The sequence below is a fragment of the Ascaphus truei genome, chromosome 10, assembly GCF_040206685.1.
Source record: "Ascaphus truei isolate aAscTru1 chromosome 10, aAscTru1.hap1, whole genome shotgun sequence".
Lineage (NCBI taxonomy): Eukaryota > Metazoa > Chordata > Amphibia > Anura > Ascaphidae > Ascaphus > Ascaphus truei.
The window spans coordinates 53,646,267-53,663,644 of record NC_134492.1 but is presented as its reverse complement, the minus strand read 5'-3'; the positions used below and the strand labels follow the sequence as shown (position 1 = coordinate 53,663,644).

The following is a 17,378-nucleotide window of genomic DNA, read 5'->3' as shown; positions in this document are numbered from 1 at the left end:
AACCTGCAGTGCTCCCTACATGGAGCATGCAGCTCTATACCGACACATAGAACCTGCAGTGCTCCCTACATGGAGCATGCAGCTGTATACCGACACATAGAACCTGCAGTGCTCCCTACATGGAGCATGCAGCTAGTAAACAGATTGGCCTCACATTTATGGAAAACAAATCTGGTCATACTGTATATATTATTTTCGCAGTGCTAATTCTGCTGCGCCAGGAGTGTCTGAAGAAATAGAGTTACTGCCGCGAAACGCTTTGAGAGATGGCTGTGCAGAGTGAGTGTGCGTCTGAGGTCTGAGACCGTCTGTGACATCATCCGGCGTAAATAACACAGGCAGTGCCAGACAACACGGGGGTGAGGGATTCCCCCAGAGTTCCAATTCCAAATTATATATACAGTATATATATAATACAGTATATATATTGGAGGTAATACCGGACACCTATGTGTCCGGTATTACCATTGTAATGTGCGAGGGCTGGCATGGTCAGTGGCGAGGGCGGCGGCATAGTGCTGAGAGGACGGGCGGAGACAATGAGAGGGCGGGCCGGGACTGTGGCCAGGCAGAGCAAGGAGGGTTGGTGTGCTGTCCCCGATTGGAGGAGAGGACAGCCAACCAGAGGACAGCGGGGGCGGAGTCCACACCCTGGCGGGCCAGAGACATTCCTGTGCTGTCTGCGTCCTGCAGGAGATAGGTAAAGTACAATGTGGGGGGGCGGTGAGGGTATATTTAATATGGATATGGGTGGTGGGGGTATATTTTATATGTATTGGGATGGTAGGGATATATTTAATATAGATATGGATATGGGTGGTGGGGGTATATTTTATATGTAATGGGGAGGTGTTTTTTTTTTATATATGTATTGGAGGGGGGGGGGTCGCAACTTGTACCATTGTGTCCAGTATTTTTGGACAAGCCATCTGGCAACCCTACACACAGTGCCACCTTTTGCTTCAAAACCATATAATATGGTTCCCCTATAAGCTTAAGCTTGCTGCATTCATTTCACAGCTTTGAGCACAGCCTGGGTTAAGATACATAGCCAGTTATATATATATATATATGTATATATATATATATATACACATACATACATACATTCGTACATACAGTACATACACACACACACACACACACACATACCAGTACACAAATCTGCACACACGCACGAAGAAACACTGTAGATCGCACACATCCAGTGTTGTTTAAACAGGATAAATGACTCTTGTTAGCGATTTGACAGCATCAAGCTGATTCCTGAGGTTTGACCTATAGCCCGTAATATGTAACAATAAAAGCATGACTGAAATGTTATTAATGAAAAGGTGAATCTTCTGGCTACCCATTTTTCTTGACATTGGCAATTATTTATTCAGGAGTTACATAGGATTTAGATGCCCAGGACACTAAATAGTTTTCTTCACCTCTAATTCCCACTCTTTGATTTTTAAATGATGTATTACATACAAACAGCAATCTAAAACCTTCCCACCCCTTTACAAAAGCTGAAATCAATGACAAAAACACAGGGTTTCGCCTGGCCAGATAAGACGAGGCAAAATCAATTTCTTATTTAAAAAAAAAAAAAAAAAAAAAAAAAACAGCTCTGTACACAGGTAGCAGACTTTACTGCCCCCGCTGATAACACAGAACAGCACAGGCTTTCCGTAGGATTGAATGGCGACAATAACGCAGAATATCCCAGAATATCTCACCAAAACGCGTCGGTGGGAGCAATAGCCACCGCTACATTTGCACCGTACCACTGCTTTTCTTATCCTCCGCTACAGGGAAGATCACTTTTAACATTCAGATAAAATTACCATCAAAAGCCCAACACGCTGGAAAATGAGTTTGACATTTAAGAGGCATCAAAGTTGAATCTGAGAGTGTCATAATAATGACTTAATAAAGGTACTAAATATATTTATTCGCTGGAGCCCTATTATACGTCTATCGTACAGTGCAGATTATCATAAAACTGCCTGAGAACTATAACTCTGCAGCATTAGTTACATAACAGAAAGGTGACACTGTGTGCTCATGTGCATGTCAATTCCCAGAATTGCTGCGGTGGAAGCACTGTATGCTAAAAGACAATGGGGAAATGCAGGGTTAAAGACCTGTCTGAGACATGTGAATGTGCTCACAGGTAAAGTGTACAGATGTAGCCAATATTAGTCAACTCGCCAGCGTGCTCCCACAGGGGAAATATCGCGGTAGCTCCGTCCTTCTCATGAGCAGCTGATTCCAAACTTTGGGCTCTATGTATCAGGATGTACGTGTTTGCCCTGATGCAGTTGCATCCCAAAAATAACATTTTTTTTTCTGTCCGAAACGCGACAAATGTTTAAGGTGTATTTCTACTGTCGTAGACTCTGGCTAGTATTCTGTGCTAAAAAACCAACTCCGCCCTAACTCCTCACTCCATAAATCCCTCCTCTCATCGCGGGCAGACGCAGACATACCTGAAATTGGTGCAACTTAGATTTAATAGTAGTGTAACACCCTTATCCACCCCCACCCCTCAGGGAGATCTGTTCTTCCCGGATAAGTGCCCCATGCCCTGGTGTAGTGGTGTATACCTGTGTGGTAACAGCAGGCTGAGTGCTCTGCAGGATGGTATAGGGAATTCAACAGGACAGGATCTTAGCAATTCACTCTTTGGTGCAGCGCCTCCAGCTTGCAGGGATTCTGTCTGGGACTCAAGAGGTCTCCCCCACATGCACTCTTTACCATCAAGACACCATAGGCAGCGGATGGTGCAACTGTGTTTATTTGAGTAGTTCAGCCACTCCATCCTCCTTCTTTCCTGGGAGCTTGAGGACCCAAGAGCCCATACTTAGCCCCCTCACCCTCTGATGGGGTGAGTTGGAGTAGCTCCCACTCCTCAGAGGGAGAGGACAGAACATACACAATTTAGTGGAGGGACAGTTTTTATACCCAGGGGTTTGTAACCCTGCCCCATAACAAGGCAGGTCAAGGTACTGACAGGCATCACACCACTGGCATGTGACCCAGTCAGTACCCTGTCAGGTATGACACTCCAACTGCCGGGAGACCTGCACCTGGATAGAGTAACATTGTATCCATCCAGGCTGCAATGGCAAACTAGGCCCTGTGCTGGAGTTTAACCCGAACACTACCTGTTCCTGTCAGGACTTATAGTATTAGGGCCAAAGGAAAGGCTATAGCCAGGGGCACTAGGCCACAGTAGGAAGACAGCGGGTCACTTGTAGAGCTGTATTTATTGAATTTGACATATTCCTCCTACGCGTTTTGGTACCAGCCAGGACCGCTGTCTTCCTCTTATTAAATCTATTCATACAACAGAATGAACCCCAGGATCATACCCAGCAGCAATTGGTGTATCCCTATTCAATTGTTCCGGTATGGCGAGTGCTAAAGGAGTACAAGCTCTATAATGCCTTTTTTAAGCAACTTAGATTTATGGAAGAAAGCAACCTCCTCTGGCGCTGAGGCAAGGATGTGGAGTGGATAGGGAACAAGATTCTTCTTTTAACCGATAACCTCAGGAGAAAAGAAAAAGACAAAACATGCAGAAAGCCTGCAATAGTGCATTACCCAGGGAAAAATATGATTATAAATGAAAAGAGCAATTTATTACACAATATTAAAAATGAACAGTAAAATACAATGCATTACATTAAAATATGCAAGTGCCTCTGCACTAGACCAAATGATCTTTGAGCTTGCTCCGCCTTGGTAAAAATTGGAATCCTACTCACCAAAAGTGAATAGGACATGTACAATGGTTTAAAGGTCTTTTCTGCCGAATTAACCGATCGCCATGGGGTGCAATACGTCTGCTGCTGAGGGAGGATCAACTTCTATGCTCCGTGGAAATTTGCTGCCGGAGAATGCACGATCAACTCCTCCGCTGACGTCACCACTGAATGTCCACTGCTACGGTGTCCAGGGGGTGCGTGGTCCTGTAGTATTGCCAAGCTGACTATTAAAGGCTAATATATATTTTTATCCCATGTTTGGAGTTGCCCTTATTTTTCTGCGTTCGTGGACGCTGTGAGCTGTGCTCCTCTTCTCTTCTACCTCTTATTAGATGTTATAATTAAGGCAGTGTCACGCCCGGTGACGTTCCAGTGATGGGGTTTTACGGGCCATGTGGTCTGGGCGGCTAGTGGCGATGTAGGGTACAAGTCGAGGATATCCCTCAGGCTCTTACAACGATGGCGGAGCAGCCTGGCCGGGTCACTGGGTTAATCCATGTGTTATATTTTGCTAAAATGTGATGTTGATGCGCGTCTGCTTTATTCGGAATTGGACATTTGGGTGCGGGCACTTCGCCGTGGCCAAGTCTCCAACAGAGGGTGGCTGCAGAGGGACCCTTTGCCTCCGCCGCTGGACACTCGGCCGCCGGCTGTTTCACCAACAAGGTCAGTTAATTTAAGGGATTTTAGTAGTTAGGATAAGGGGTTAAGGATAGGGGTTTTAGGATAGGGGTTTTAGGGTAGGTTAAACGGTATAGGGTAAATGCATCGGATTAAGTTTTAGGGTAAAGGGTTTTAAATTAAGGGGTTTTTAGGGTAGTAAGGTATTAGGGTAAGGGGTTAGGTTTTTAGGGTAAGGGGTTAGGGATTAGGGTTTTAGGGTAAGGGGTTAGGTTTTTAGGGTAGGGGATTAGGGTAAGGGGTTAGGTTTTTAGGGTAGGGAATTAGGGTAAGGGGTTAGGTTTTAGGGTAGGGGATTAGGGTAAAAGGTTAGATTTTAGGGTAGGGGATTAGGGTACGGGGTTAAGGTTTTTAGGGTAGGGGGTAGTGTTAGTATTAGGGGTTTTTGGGTAAGGGGTAAGGTTAGGGGACTTACCTTGGTGGCGAAGTGGCCACGGAGAGATGTCCCTGCAGAGAGAGTGGCGGCAAAACGGCTCCGACCAAATGTCCTAGAACACATTTTATTAAATATTGTTTATGTTATTGTTGGTTGCCATTAACTTAAGGTGGTGGCATATAGAGAACTGGATAATAAAGATTATCCCTTAGGTGCATCAGAGTCCATGAAAGAGTCGCTGCCAGAATAGTGTGATAGTGATGAGGAAACTTGTGAAAGCAGCTGGCCCAGCATAGGGCACCAAATGTTGCTTAACTCACGGTTGTGGGGAGTAGTGAAGTGTGGATCTTATCCTCAGCGTCTGGATCTTATCCTCAGCGTCTCTGGCCGTGGCGTTGCACCGCCAACCCCACCGCAGCTGGAAGTCTGGTGGGGCGGTCACGCGACCGGCGGTGTCCTCCTCACTGTATGATGAGAGCGGGCTGTGAGGTTCCACGCCAGCTGAGCTTCTAGTCCTGGCAGTGAAGCCGTTAGCTCCGGCGTGCAGGCAGCATGCTGTAGGGTGGTCACGTGACCGGCAGCTCTCCCCTCCATGGGCGGCGACTCAGCGGCGTGCAGTCCAACAGATAAAACTGTATGAAGTCCTCCAGCAGCAGCAGGAGAAATCGCGGAGCACAGCCAAATAAACAGGACAGGGTAAACGTGGGTGGTGACTTCAAGAAGGTTTATTGAACAGACAGGTACAGCTGCAGGATCATCTAACGCGTTTCAGCCCGGGGGCCTTTGTGGTGGCATATAGGCCCAGTTGCCCCGGCCATGTGACCTTGAGATGTGGGGGATTTCAACCACCATTTTGTTTTTCCTGAAGGTAATGAAAACCCTGCACTTTTTCCTGTGAGTATCTCAGGAGCTGAGAACAGCTTCTTCTATAGACTTTGTACGTACACAAGCTGGGCGTGTTCTATCTGTTTCACTTCTCATATCATCATTTGGGTAATCATATATTTCGTTAGGAGTATAGTCCCCTCTGCACATTTATTCTTTGTTTAACGATTTCTTTGCCATACTAAGTATATAATCGTCTTTTTCACTGACTCTTAAACTGTTTAATTTAGACATGACTGCAAAGTAACCGTTATTGATTTGTTAACTTAAGTTAATACATCGTTAAGTGCCAACGGGGATCTTCAAAGCTCACTAATGCAGCGCATAACGAGCGCTTGCGTTACTATAACGGATGGTAGTGCTACTGATATGCGAAAGAGGCGTTCCCTGTAACAGCGCCGTATCCACATAGCTCCGGTATGGTTAACGCACAAACTTAACAATGAGAGAGACTTCATTTACTAGAGGTCCTGAACCCTATATATATATCCCCTCAAACACACCTTCAAACAACAAATGGAGAGACAAGTATGCACACAAAATGGCTACCCCTGGGATACCTGGGAAATATGGGAGAGGGAGATAAGAGGGAGGGGAGAGAGAGGGAGATAAAGAGGGAGGGGAGAGAGGGAGGGGAGAGGGGGGGGAGAGCGGGAAAGAGAGGGAGGGGAGAGGGGGAGAGAGAGGGAGGGGAGAGAGGGAGGGGAGACCACACCTGAGGTACCCTGGGAGAGATGCTAATAGCTGGGCAAAGTAGATTTAAATGAGTCCCATCACACACTTCCTAACACATACACACACTTTTTGAGACTGATCCGCGGATCAAATAATTTCCGTCTCCAGTAATTTTCACTATCAACCATTATAATTAACATTATGTTATTGGACTTTGAAGATATAACCTTAGTTTTAACGTGACTTTATGTTATATATTTAACACTTACATTCTTTAAATATGGTCTTTTTGGTCTAAGTGTGTTATCTCTGGGTCATTACCTGTTTAAATGTAACAGGGACGCAAGGCTCTCTCTTTTCTGTACACCAGGGCAGAGAATAAACATTTTCACTTCCTTTCTTTATTATTGGTTCCAATGGGCATGTTGCTACAATATAACTGCATCTCTTTGCAGAACAATGCATCAGTTATACAGCCATAAATGTATCATACAAAGACCCCTTCTTAGCGTAACGAGATGAACTCACGGCTACCTCATTGTCTCACTCAACACGTGATAATTCTGATTATCGGCTACATACAGATTTCTGGGCTCTGGCGTGCGCAGAAATCGCCATCGAAAGTAGTTGAACAAAATTTTAAATAAACTCCTCAGCTTTTGCAAACTTCCATGAGACGCCCGGATATAACGGGCATGGGGACGCGGTGTCGCTCACTGCAAGAAGCGCAAGAGATTGAGACCCTTTCTCATATAGTTTGCATGTCATTCACACTTTTTTTTTTTCACGGTATCAATACATTTCTCTACATTTTATAGGGTCTTTGGGTTTTATTGAAGTCAATAGGGCTTTCTATGCAGTAGCCCTGAATCAATTAATTAATTGGGAAGGCCCTTTCTACCTAACTGGACAAAGAATGCTTCAGCAATGGTAACATTGCAGTGATCAGGGCTGGGATACGGCAGAAATCATATAGTGATCCTATAAAAGTGGTATTCAACTCCAGTCCTCAAAACGCCCCAACTGGTCAGGTTGCCAGGTGGCTTCTCCAAAAATACTGGACACAATGGTGAAAGGAGCATGTCTCATGCACACTCTCGCTCCATGCTGTTTCCTCCTTTCCTTGGCCCCACCTCCAGGCTCCTGACACCTTGTCCTGATTGGCCGCATTACCCCAACAGCACCTCACCAGGAGGAAGGAAGCCGCACCAGCCCCCTAGCAGCTGCCCTGCTCTGGGAAATCCCGTGGCCCCCCAAGCCGATCAGGTCACTATGCCCACAGAGGTAATACCGGACACATACATGTCCAGTGTTACCTATAACTTCTTACTGGACAGCATCCAAATACAGGACAGTCCAATACTGGACACCTGGCAACCCAACCAACAAGTCAGGTTGTGACTGAGTCTTTCACTGAGCCACTGATTGAGCCGCCTGGGCTGAAACTGGGATGTCCTCATAACCTGACCTGTTGGGGGGTCTTGAGGACGGGAGTTTAGCCCCCCCCCCTGTCCTATAATATTCTCGTAATTAAAAAAATATATATAATTTAATATTTCTTAAAAACTGAGACAAAACGTTAGCGAACCACACAAAAGTATGCTGTCAAAAGCAGCTCCAAATTGCGTTTCCTTTTCTCAACATCTGAGAAGCCCCACGGTCAGCAAACGTCCCATGTAGAATAGGCCGGATGCAAACAGAATTAGTGCGGCTGTTTAAACATTAATATTTATTTCGGCAAGGAGGTGAGACAAGGATTATTTGAATACAATCAGATTGACACTTTCAAACGGCATTTGCTCCCCACTGTGCTAAGAGAAATAATATGCTTCCCGGGGGTAGGAAAATCTTTATTTTCACTGTAAGAGGAAATAATTAGATACTGGTTCATCACGTCTTTGCATAAGTGACTTCTGCAAAGCAATTAGAAGACAATTACGGTGTCCTCTGCATCAGTCCTCTTGTAATAGAATTTCCTAATAACTAGGCTAGCCAGCGCCTGCACTGGGCACAGCTCTTATTAACACTCTGATTAACACTGCTTACTTTCTCGGTTAGTAGTTTGTGGTCAGTTCAGTCTCAAAAAGTATTTTACCAGAAGCAAGGAGAAATAAAGACATAGGGCCCACTGAACTACCGTAATATGTTTCATTGGGTTAACAAGGTACATTCCCAATATGCACTATATTGAAATGAAGCTCAAATAGAAAGCTATTAAAGCAGATTGTCAAACTTATTTTATTCCCTGGCTTTTTATTTGAATTTAACTGGAATTTTTATTTCCCAAGGCCTGGAGCAGATTGTCCACATGGGAACTATTATGTAGCCACAGGGTTATATGCTACTGTATATATAATGCAGAAAGTTTGTGGGTGGCGGTGCAACTGCCTTGGAAGAAAGCGTGGGACCAAAATTGCAAAGTACTGGGTACAAAAAAAGTTTATTGGCACATAAAAAACAGCACAGCAGGTACTTTGACGCGTTTCAGCCGCAAGGGGCCTTTGTCAAAGAAGGCCTGTAGATATAAGTAGATATAAGATATACTGTAGATATAAGTATGGCCAGGTAGCTGAACTCATCCCCCTTTTGAAAGCACAAGTCCTTTTGTCTTTTCTTAACTGTATTGAGGGAGTTACAGAAATGGAAAGGTTCTTGTGGCTGTTGTGTGGGTAGAGAGTGCTTCTCTATGTGAAGTAGAGAGTGCTTCTCTATGTGAAGTAGAGAGTGCTTCTCTATGTGAAGTAGAGAGTGCTTCTCTATGTGAAGTAGAGAGTGCTTCTCTATGTGAAGTAGAGAGTGCTTCTCTATGTGAAGTAGGGAGTGCTTCTCTATGTGAAGTAGAGAGTGCTTCTCTATGTGAAGTAGAGAGTGCTTCTCTATGTGAAGTGCTTCTGTATCAAGGGACAGTCAAACGGATTGCTTTGCAAGGAAGTAGGTAAGAATAGTAATACTCACTCAGTAGCTTGTGTAAGAAAGGAAGTGTGTAATGTTTGTCACACAGGAATAGGGACATGACTAAACTACCTGTGAATACAGACAGGGTAGAGTGGAAAAGTCCATTTAGCCAGGGGAATAAAGGGGTTGTCACGGCAACCAACTTCTAGCAGGCTGGAGAATTGGGAAGTATCTAAATGTATCCATTCCCACCTGCACTAGGAGTGAAGCTGCAGGGAAAGCTTACTGTACATCCAAATAAAGCAGGGGTGGGGAACCTTTTTTCTGCCAAGGGCCATTTGGATATTTATAACATCGTTCGCGGGCCATACAGACACAGACAGGCAGGCACACAGCAGGCATGTAGGCACACAGAACCCCGCCCCCATACCTGTGGTAGTTGCTGCTGCTGCTGCTGCTGCTGCTCGGGGGGATCGTGTAGGGCGGATGCTGGAGTAAGTGCGGGGGGAACTGCTGGAGAAGCATGGGGGAAGTGCGGGGACTGGTGCGGGGGAAGTACGGTGGCTGCTGGGGGATCGCTGGGGCTAGTACGGTGGCTGCTGGGGATCGTGTAGGGCTGCCGGCGCCTCACACCACCTCCTCCCTATCGGGCGCGCGGCGGCCATTTTTAAAATTAGCGCGACCCCGGTTATAGCAGTTGCCTTAGCAGGGCCAGACCGAATGATTTCGAGGGCCTTATACGGCCCTCGGGCCTGACGTTCCCCACCCCTGAAATAAAGGCTAGCAGGCAGAGCTGCAAAAAGGGTGGGAGGAAACATGGGGAAACAAAAATAGACAATCCTATTCCAGGACAGGAATTCAAGCTAATTATTCTCACTCCACAAGACTGAACAGAGCGGTTTTCCATGCAGCCTACAAATTATGTTATTAGAAAACAGTTCTTATAATGAAGTAAGGTTCTTTGAGGTTTACTCACATTGAGTTGGGCTTATCAGTAGATATGGGCGAATCCACTCAAATCCGTTTCCCAGATTTTCTGATTTTCTCGCATTTCCCCCCCAAATAGGTTTTGTGGTGTTAAATCTGCATACGGATTTGGGCGGTTTCAATCCATGTGGATTTATCAAAAAAATGTCATTGGATACAGTCCATGGATGGATTTGTAGAATCCAATCAGCGAATTCAGCAGCTTGTTGGGGGATGCTTAAGAATTCAAGCAATGGATTACTGAATCCGCGGATTGGATTCTACAAATCCGTCCGCTGGTTGCGAAATTCACCTAGTGTATCGGTAATAATAATGAAAAATCTGCAAAACACAAATTGCCCTTTTTGAGATTGATCCACTGAAATCCACAAACCAAAGGGACTGACCGACCGATCCGCTGCAGATGCAAATTTGCCCCAATGATTCGCCTAGCCATTTTAATTAAAATTTGTATAAATGTATGGTCCCTTCAGATCTAATTAACCTATTTCCTCAGTTCTAAGATGCCATCGATTCTAAGACGCACCCTTGATTTAATTTAAAAAAATGGAGGGTGGGGGGGTAGGGAGGGAAACTACATTATATGTGCACCATACTACACTCCACTACACTACAACTTTATACTCAGCACTATGGAAGCTGCACTAGGGTTGTAAGCCACGTCATTCATTTATTCATTCATTCGAGCATGTAATACTTACCTTATCTTTCACAATCTTGTTGAGCTCCCTCTGTACCTCCTGCAGTTACCGGTTCTGCTGAGAGTCACCGGGGGGAGGCTGTGATCAGAGCCAGGGGTTTTCCGTGCTGCTGCTGGGCGTTGTGAAGATCCCGCTGCGGCTGCTCCAGCAGCGCCCCCTTGCAGACTGTTTTATTTTTTTTTAAACATTGATTCTAAGACGCATCCCAATTTCAGACATGTGAAAATGAGAAAAGAGGCGCGTCTTAGAATCACGGAAATACGGTACATGCTAAAATAACGTCTGTTCTACATGTCATTAGCATGGGGTTGCCGTCACGTTATTGTACCATAATGTTGTGTTATCTTCCAGTAACGTGACAGTAAGTATGTCTTAGTGTTACTCCCGCCCAGAACCGGAAATAGGGGTTTATCTCATGGTGAGAGAGAGGGAAATACTGTAACGCTATGTTAGTTATATCACCTCACTGTGGAGTTACCCCCATCCAGACCCGGAAATAGAGGTTTAACTCCCGGTGAGAGAGAGAGGGAAATAACGTTATATTAGTTATATCACCTCACTGTGGGGTTACCCCCATCCAGACCCTGTAAAAACCCTATGTCAACTCCTGGATGTGAGTAAAGCCAAGTTTATGTATGACATACAGTAACTAACTTCACGCTAAGTCCCTGCGTTAACTTTAATGGACTTAACAGTGGCTATAACAGTGGCTTAACAATGGCTTTGCAGTGTTATAATGTCTCATTTGCATATCATTACCACTAACGAATGTTATAATTAACACTATGCTCTTCACGTAGAAGAAATGGTTTAACATGGTTCCCCTCAATACCCGACTAGCACCCTCTCTATCCACCTTAAGACACACTTGTTTAAAGAAGCATAAGAGTAGCACCGTGGCTAACACTATACACATGATACATAAAGCTTGGCCCTCTGCAGACGTATTTACCAGAATTCCCTCCTACTGTATCTGTACGTTCTTCCTACATACCAATCAGAGTGTAAGCTCTTCAGAGCAGGGACTCCTCTTCCGAAATGTTACTTTTATGTCTGAAGCACTTATTCCCATGACCTGTTATTTGTATTATTTGTTATTTATATGCTTATCACATGTATTACTGCTGTGAAGCGCTATGTACATTAATGGTGCTATATAAATAAAGACATACATTCATACATACATTCATACATACATACATACATACATGATGTTATTGTCCTTTTAAGATACTTTGTTAGTCTTAACGAGATGTTAGTTTTAACCCTGTGAACATTCGCCGAGCGGCCGATATTCTTGACTAGTTATTTTTTTCTTGACAATGATTTCTTTCTGTCATTTATTTATACCTCGTAGGAATTAGAAAAATTATTTATCATAATTGTTGCGGGCTCTATGGAAACACCAGGGCAGGTGTTTAAGAGGCGATTGCAGGGATTTAATCAGCTGTAATCTGCACTTTACCAGGAATAAACGAGATTGAAGGGCTCTCTCTGCTGCTCGTTCCTGTACTCGGAGCTCAATATACCGTGGGATTTGCCATGCGTGACTTTGCACATGTTACTGGGATCTAAGTACTGGAGATTTGGAGGGTAATTAAATATAAGGGACAGTGGTGGCTTTGGCGTACACAGAATTAACCCCTTACACACTGCATATACTGTAGCTGTTACATTGATGCTCAGTGATGTTAATGTAATTCACTAAACACTGACACACAGTTACACTGATCAACACACAGACACACTGATATACACACTGATGCACTTGCAGACAAACTGATACACACTGATACTAACACGCAGACACCAATACACACACACACACATTAGATATATATATATACAGTATATATATATATATATATATATATATATATATATATATATATATATATATATACAGTGTTCGACAAACCTATACATTTGCTCGCCCCGGGCGAGTGGATTTAACCCCCGGGCGAGTAAATATTGGCCCAAGCAGCACACGTTTGGTACTAGGTGGCGAGTAGATTTTTTTGTGTGGCGAGTAGATTTTTGGTGATTTGTCAACCACTGTGTGTGTATATATATATATATATATATATATATATATATATATATATATATATATATATATATATATATATATATATATATATATATATATACTGATATACAGAGGCATTCTGATCTGATACACACACAAACACACTAAAACACATACATACACACTGAATAAAAAAACACAATGATATTCATACAGTGCAGATACACTGACACATACAAACACTGATACACATACAGACACATACATACATACATACTGTACATACCGTACACAGTGAATATAATAACACAAAGATATACATACAGACACTGATACATACACACAGACACACATAAAGAAAGCCTGAAAAATACATACACACTGATACACATATATACACACTGATACAGTACACACACAGATACACTGATACACACACATACTTAAATCAAGCTAATCGGGGTAGCTGGAGGTCTTGGATTTGGCACAAACTGGCTTATTAGGCCTTTGGTGGAACTTGCGGGTATAGCAATGAATGGAGAGGAGTAAAGAGGGACAGATTGGAAGTGAGACAGGCAGTGGTGACAAAGGAAAAGTGCACTAGCAACAATCACCATTTTCACCCCCCAACCAGGTGCTGTTGTGTGGTGGATATACCGTATTGGCCCGCATATAGTGCTATGTTTTTTTCCTAAAAATGTCCTTCCGACAACTGTACTCATATTATATGCACAGCCTATCACCTTTTATTTTTCATGTAGAACATCTTCAAAACTTTAGGGTCGTATTATGTGTGAGGCCATACTTTATTCGGGCCAATGCGGTAATCTGTAATGCTGAGGATCACTTGTACGTTAATCTTTAGAATGCCAGAGGCTCGGCAGCACTAGAGAGCTATCAAACCTCAGATGCTTCTGGGTCATGTAATCACTCCAGGTGAAAATGAACAAGTGTCTCTGACATACTTGGTACATCATAAATGTCTCTGGCATATCATTGCCCGTACTGTACTAGGTATGTCACTGGGGCACAGGAAAGGTCAATGACTATTTGTATTAGGAAGTAATACAGAGATGGCAATGTTTAAGGACCAAAATCATAAGGTATTAAGGCTTTTGGCCCCAAATATTGCAAAAAGTGTTGATTTTTACCAATAAGACTCCATTGAAGTTTATGACACTACTAAACATCAGTGAGACTGACTCAGAATCAGTGGTGCTCCCACAACATGTGTAAGAGTTGACGTCTTTAGAGTGGTTATGTAAAACAAAAGGGATTTTCAGAAGAAACTTTCAACCCTTTGTGTGCCGGAGGGGCCGGAGCGATCGAGTGACACTATCTCATGATGTGAGGAGTGAGTCCTCCTCCAACCCTGCTCTGGCCAGGTCCCATTTAGCGCAAAAGGGGATCTCCCCTAGAAACACGAGCTGGGGCGCCAGACCCCACGACCTGGTGGCAGTGTCATGAGACACTCGAAGGTTCAAGGTTATTTCTGTATATCTTGCTTCTTTTATTTCTTTTATTTTTATTAGTCTGGACATATAAAAGGACAATCCCAAGGAACCAATGGCCCTGGCCTGATGAAGGTGTGACTAATGTCAAATCAATGCGTATACAGCTGTAGTTCCATCAAGCAGCGAATGGGTCACCCCCTCTCAAACTAGACAGATCGGCAATATTGCAGGTACTTGTGCCATTGAGTGGTCAGAGGGCCAGTGCCACATAGCGGACAATTTATTTGTAAGCAACCGACCAATGTCACTGGTTTCTTTGCAGTAATTCCATGTCTTTGAGGGTTGCTCATGGCATAGTGCCGATCAGGGCATTATCGCAGGGACTATCCCATTGAAGTCAATCCCTAGCCAGTTTTTCTCTAATGACATGTTTTGTATAAAAAGGCTTTTTTGGAGATGCACTGCACATCATAGATATACTTAACTAAGATTGATTATAATTCGCCTGGTAGAAGCAATAATAATGTACTTTCTAGTACAGAGAATCAGCATTATTGTTCGGTGAGCAGTAAGTGTAGGAGCGATCAAACTAAGACACAGCTGGTTTTAAGGGCGATTCCGTATAGGGGATTCATTATCATTGTCTTTATAACTCATTAGCTTTAATCACAATCACTAATTATTATTGCCAGCCTTTTATCTCTTCATTTTAAAGGGGAAGTCCCAAATAGGACCAACGGGAACAAAATCCGGTAATCTAGTTACATATTGTAGTAGATGACAGTTACAGGCCAAATTAAACTGTGTTAGCCAGTCTAAATTCTTTCAAAACTAAAGCTGTCTCACATTTTAATCTGTTCTGTAACTGTTACATACGCCTATAATATATATGATCTTTAACTGTGCATGCAATGTCTTGTATATAATGTATACCCTTTTTCACTCATTGTAACTATGTATTTATAACCATGTATTTGTCATTAGAACTCTGCGCCCAGGACATACTTAAAAACGAGAGGTAACTCTCAATGTATTACTTCCTGGTAAAACATTTTCTAAATAAATCAATAAGATGAGGTTGACAAAAGACATACAGAACGTCCATTAAGTTGACCTATGCTAAATGTAGACGACAGATACTGGTTTCTGGGATGTTGCCTCTTGGATTTTAGTTGTAGGAAATGCCCTTTGAGTTCTGAAGAACTTTACGGGTTATTTCTGGTTCTCCACTTGAAATCAGACTTTTCATTATCCGTGAGTTCATTGCGGGCGCGTGGGTGTCCCTTAAAATATCGGTTCGAAAAAACATACCGTGACGTCTTCAATTGTTTTCTTTTCTCCCCAGAGTGCAAGTTGAATTTTATGTGAACGAAAACACCTTTAAAGAGAGACTGAAGCTGTTCTTCATCAAAAACCAAAGATCAAGTATGTGTTTCTACGATGGGTTGAGGTTAATGGTTCTCCGAGGGCCGGCTGGCCTCACGGCTGTTGGAAACAAAAGTGGGGACTCCGATGGAGTGTTTAAATTGATTATCCCCTAGATCAGGGGTGCTCAACTTCAGTCCTCAAGCCCCCCCCCCCCCCTTCCCCACCGGTCAGGTTTTCAGATATCCCAGCTTCAGCACAGGTGGCTCAACCAGGGGCTGATTGAGACATATGTGCTAAAGCCAGGACTGATTGAGCCACCTGTGCTGAAGCAGGGACTGATTGAGCCACCTGTGCCGACGCAGGGATATCCAGAAAACCTGTCCTTCTGTATTGGGAGGACTCGAGGACTGGGGTTAAGCACCCCTGACCTAGAAAACAAGCATTCCCCCCCCGACGTGGGGCCTCTGTGAACTTAAAGCGGTTTGTTCCCCAGGTCTAAAAATTTTGAACCCCCTTTTCTCCCTTTTAACTTTTTGGGGTTTTGCCAGGAGGGGAAGCAGTTGGACCTTGGAGCGGAGAAATGCTCCGGGGAGCCGCCGGCTCCCGTGATATTTACGGGTAGAAAGTAGCGCGATTCAGTTCCCACGCAGGAGAACAAAATGGTTAAGGACCAAGTAATTGTCATCTCCTTTCTGCGATTACTCCCACATCATACAATGTATATCTCATTGTGCTGATATGTTCTCATATTAAAATGTTCTTATTTGCGCTTATCATCAGACTATTTTTTCACTGAGTGCTGGGAACTACCTTTTTTTGTTAGTATTACCTGGGACGGTTGATGACCCCCTGCTCCCTCTGCACCACTCCCACTGCACTTTTATTTTTTTCATTGAGTGCTGTCTCCTCCATATGTCCATTTGATATATTTGTCACGAGGTTCCGGGTACATCAATAGGGCATTCGAGAGCACAAACTGGGGGCGCATGATTTTTTTTTAGGGGGCGCGGCACTAACAGAGGCCCCGCACTCTTCCCCAAGGCATTTAAATTAAATGCCAGGGACCGCGTGAGGCCTCGGTAAGTATCTCTTACCTTGACTCAGACGACACGGTGCTATAGTGATGCAGCGGGGTCACGTGATGTCACATGACCCCCACGGCGTAATTTGACGCTGTAGGAAGGTGGGGGTTGGCACAAACATGGAGGCAGAGCTGGCAGAGGGGCACAGTGCCAAAAGATTGCGCACCCCTGCTCTAGAGCAGTGGTTCTCGACTCCAGTCCTCAAAGATCTCTATCATTCAAGGTGTAAGGCTATCCGCTCACTAGCACAGGTGTAAGGATATCCTGTCACTAGCACAGGTGTAAGGATATCCGCTCACTAGCACAGGTGTAAGGATATCCTCTCACTAGCACAGGTGTAAGGATATCCGGTCACTAGCACAGGTGTAAGGATATCCGGTCACTAGCACAGGGGTAAGGATATCCGGTCACTAGCACAGGTGTAAGGATATCCGGTCACTAGCACAGGGGTAAGGATATCCTGACACTAGCACAGGTGTAAGGATAT

The 17,378-nt window shown here is 44.1% G+C and overlaps 1 protein-coding gene across 4 annotated transcripts in view; it reads left to right on the top strand.

The window, feature by feature from the left end:
- Positions 1-17,378, top strand: part of KCNT2 (potassium sodium-activated channel subfamily T member 2) — a 391,255-nt gene that overhangs the window by 107,102 nt on the left and 266,775 nt on the right. For all 4 annotated transcript variants that reach the window (XM_075616937.1, XM_075616935.1, XM_075616938.1 and 1 more), the window contains exon 2: positions 15,787-15,866. In XM_075616937.1, the coding sequence (XP_075473052.1) occupies positions 15,787-15,866 (80 nt within the window). The remainder of the gene's footprint in view (positions 1-15,786; positions 15,867-17,378) is intronic.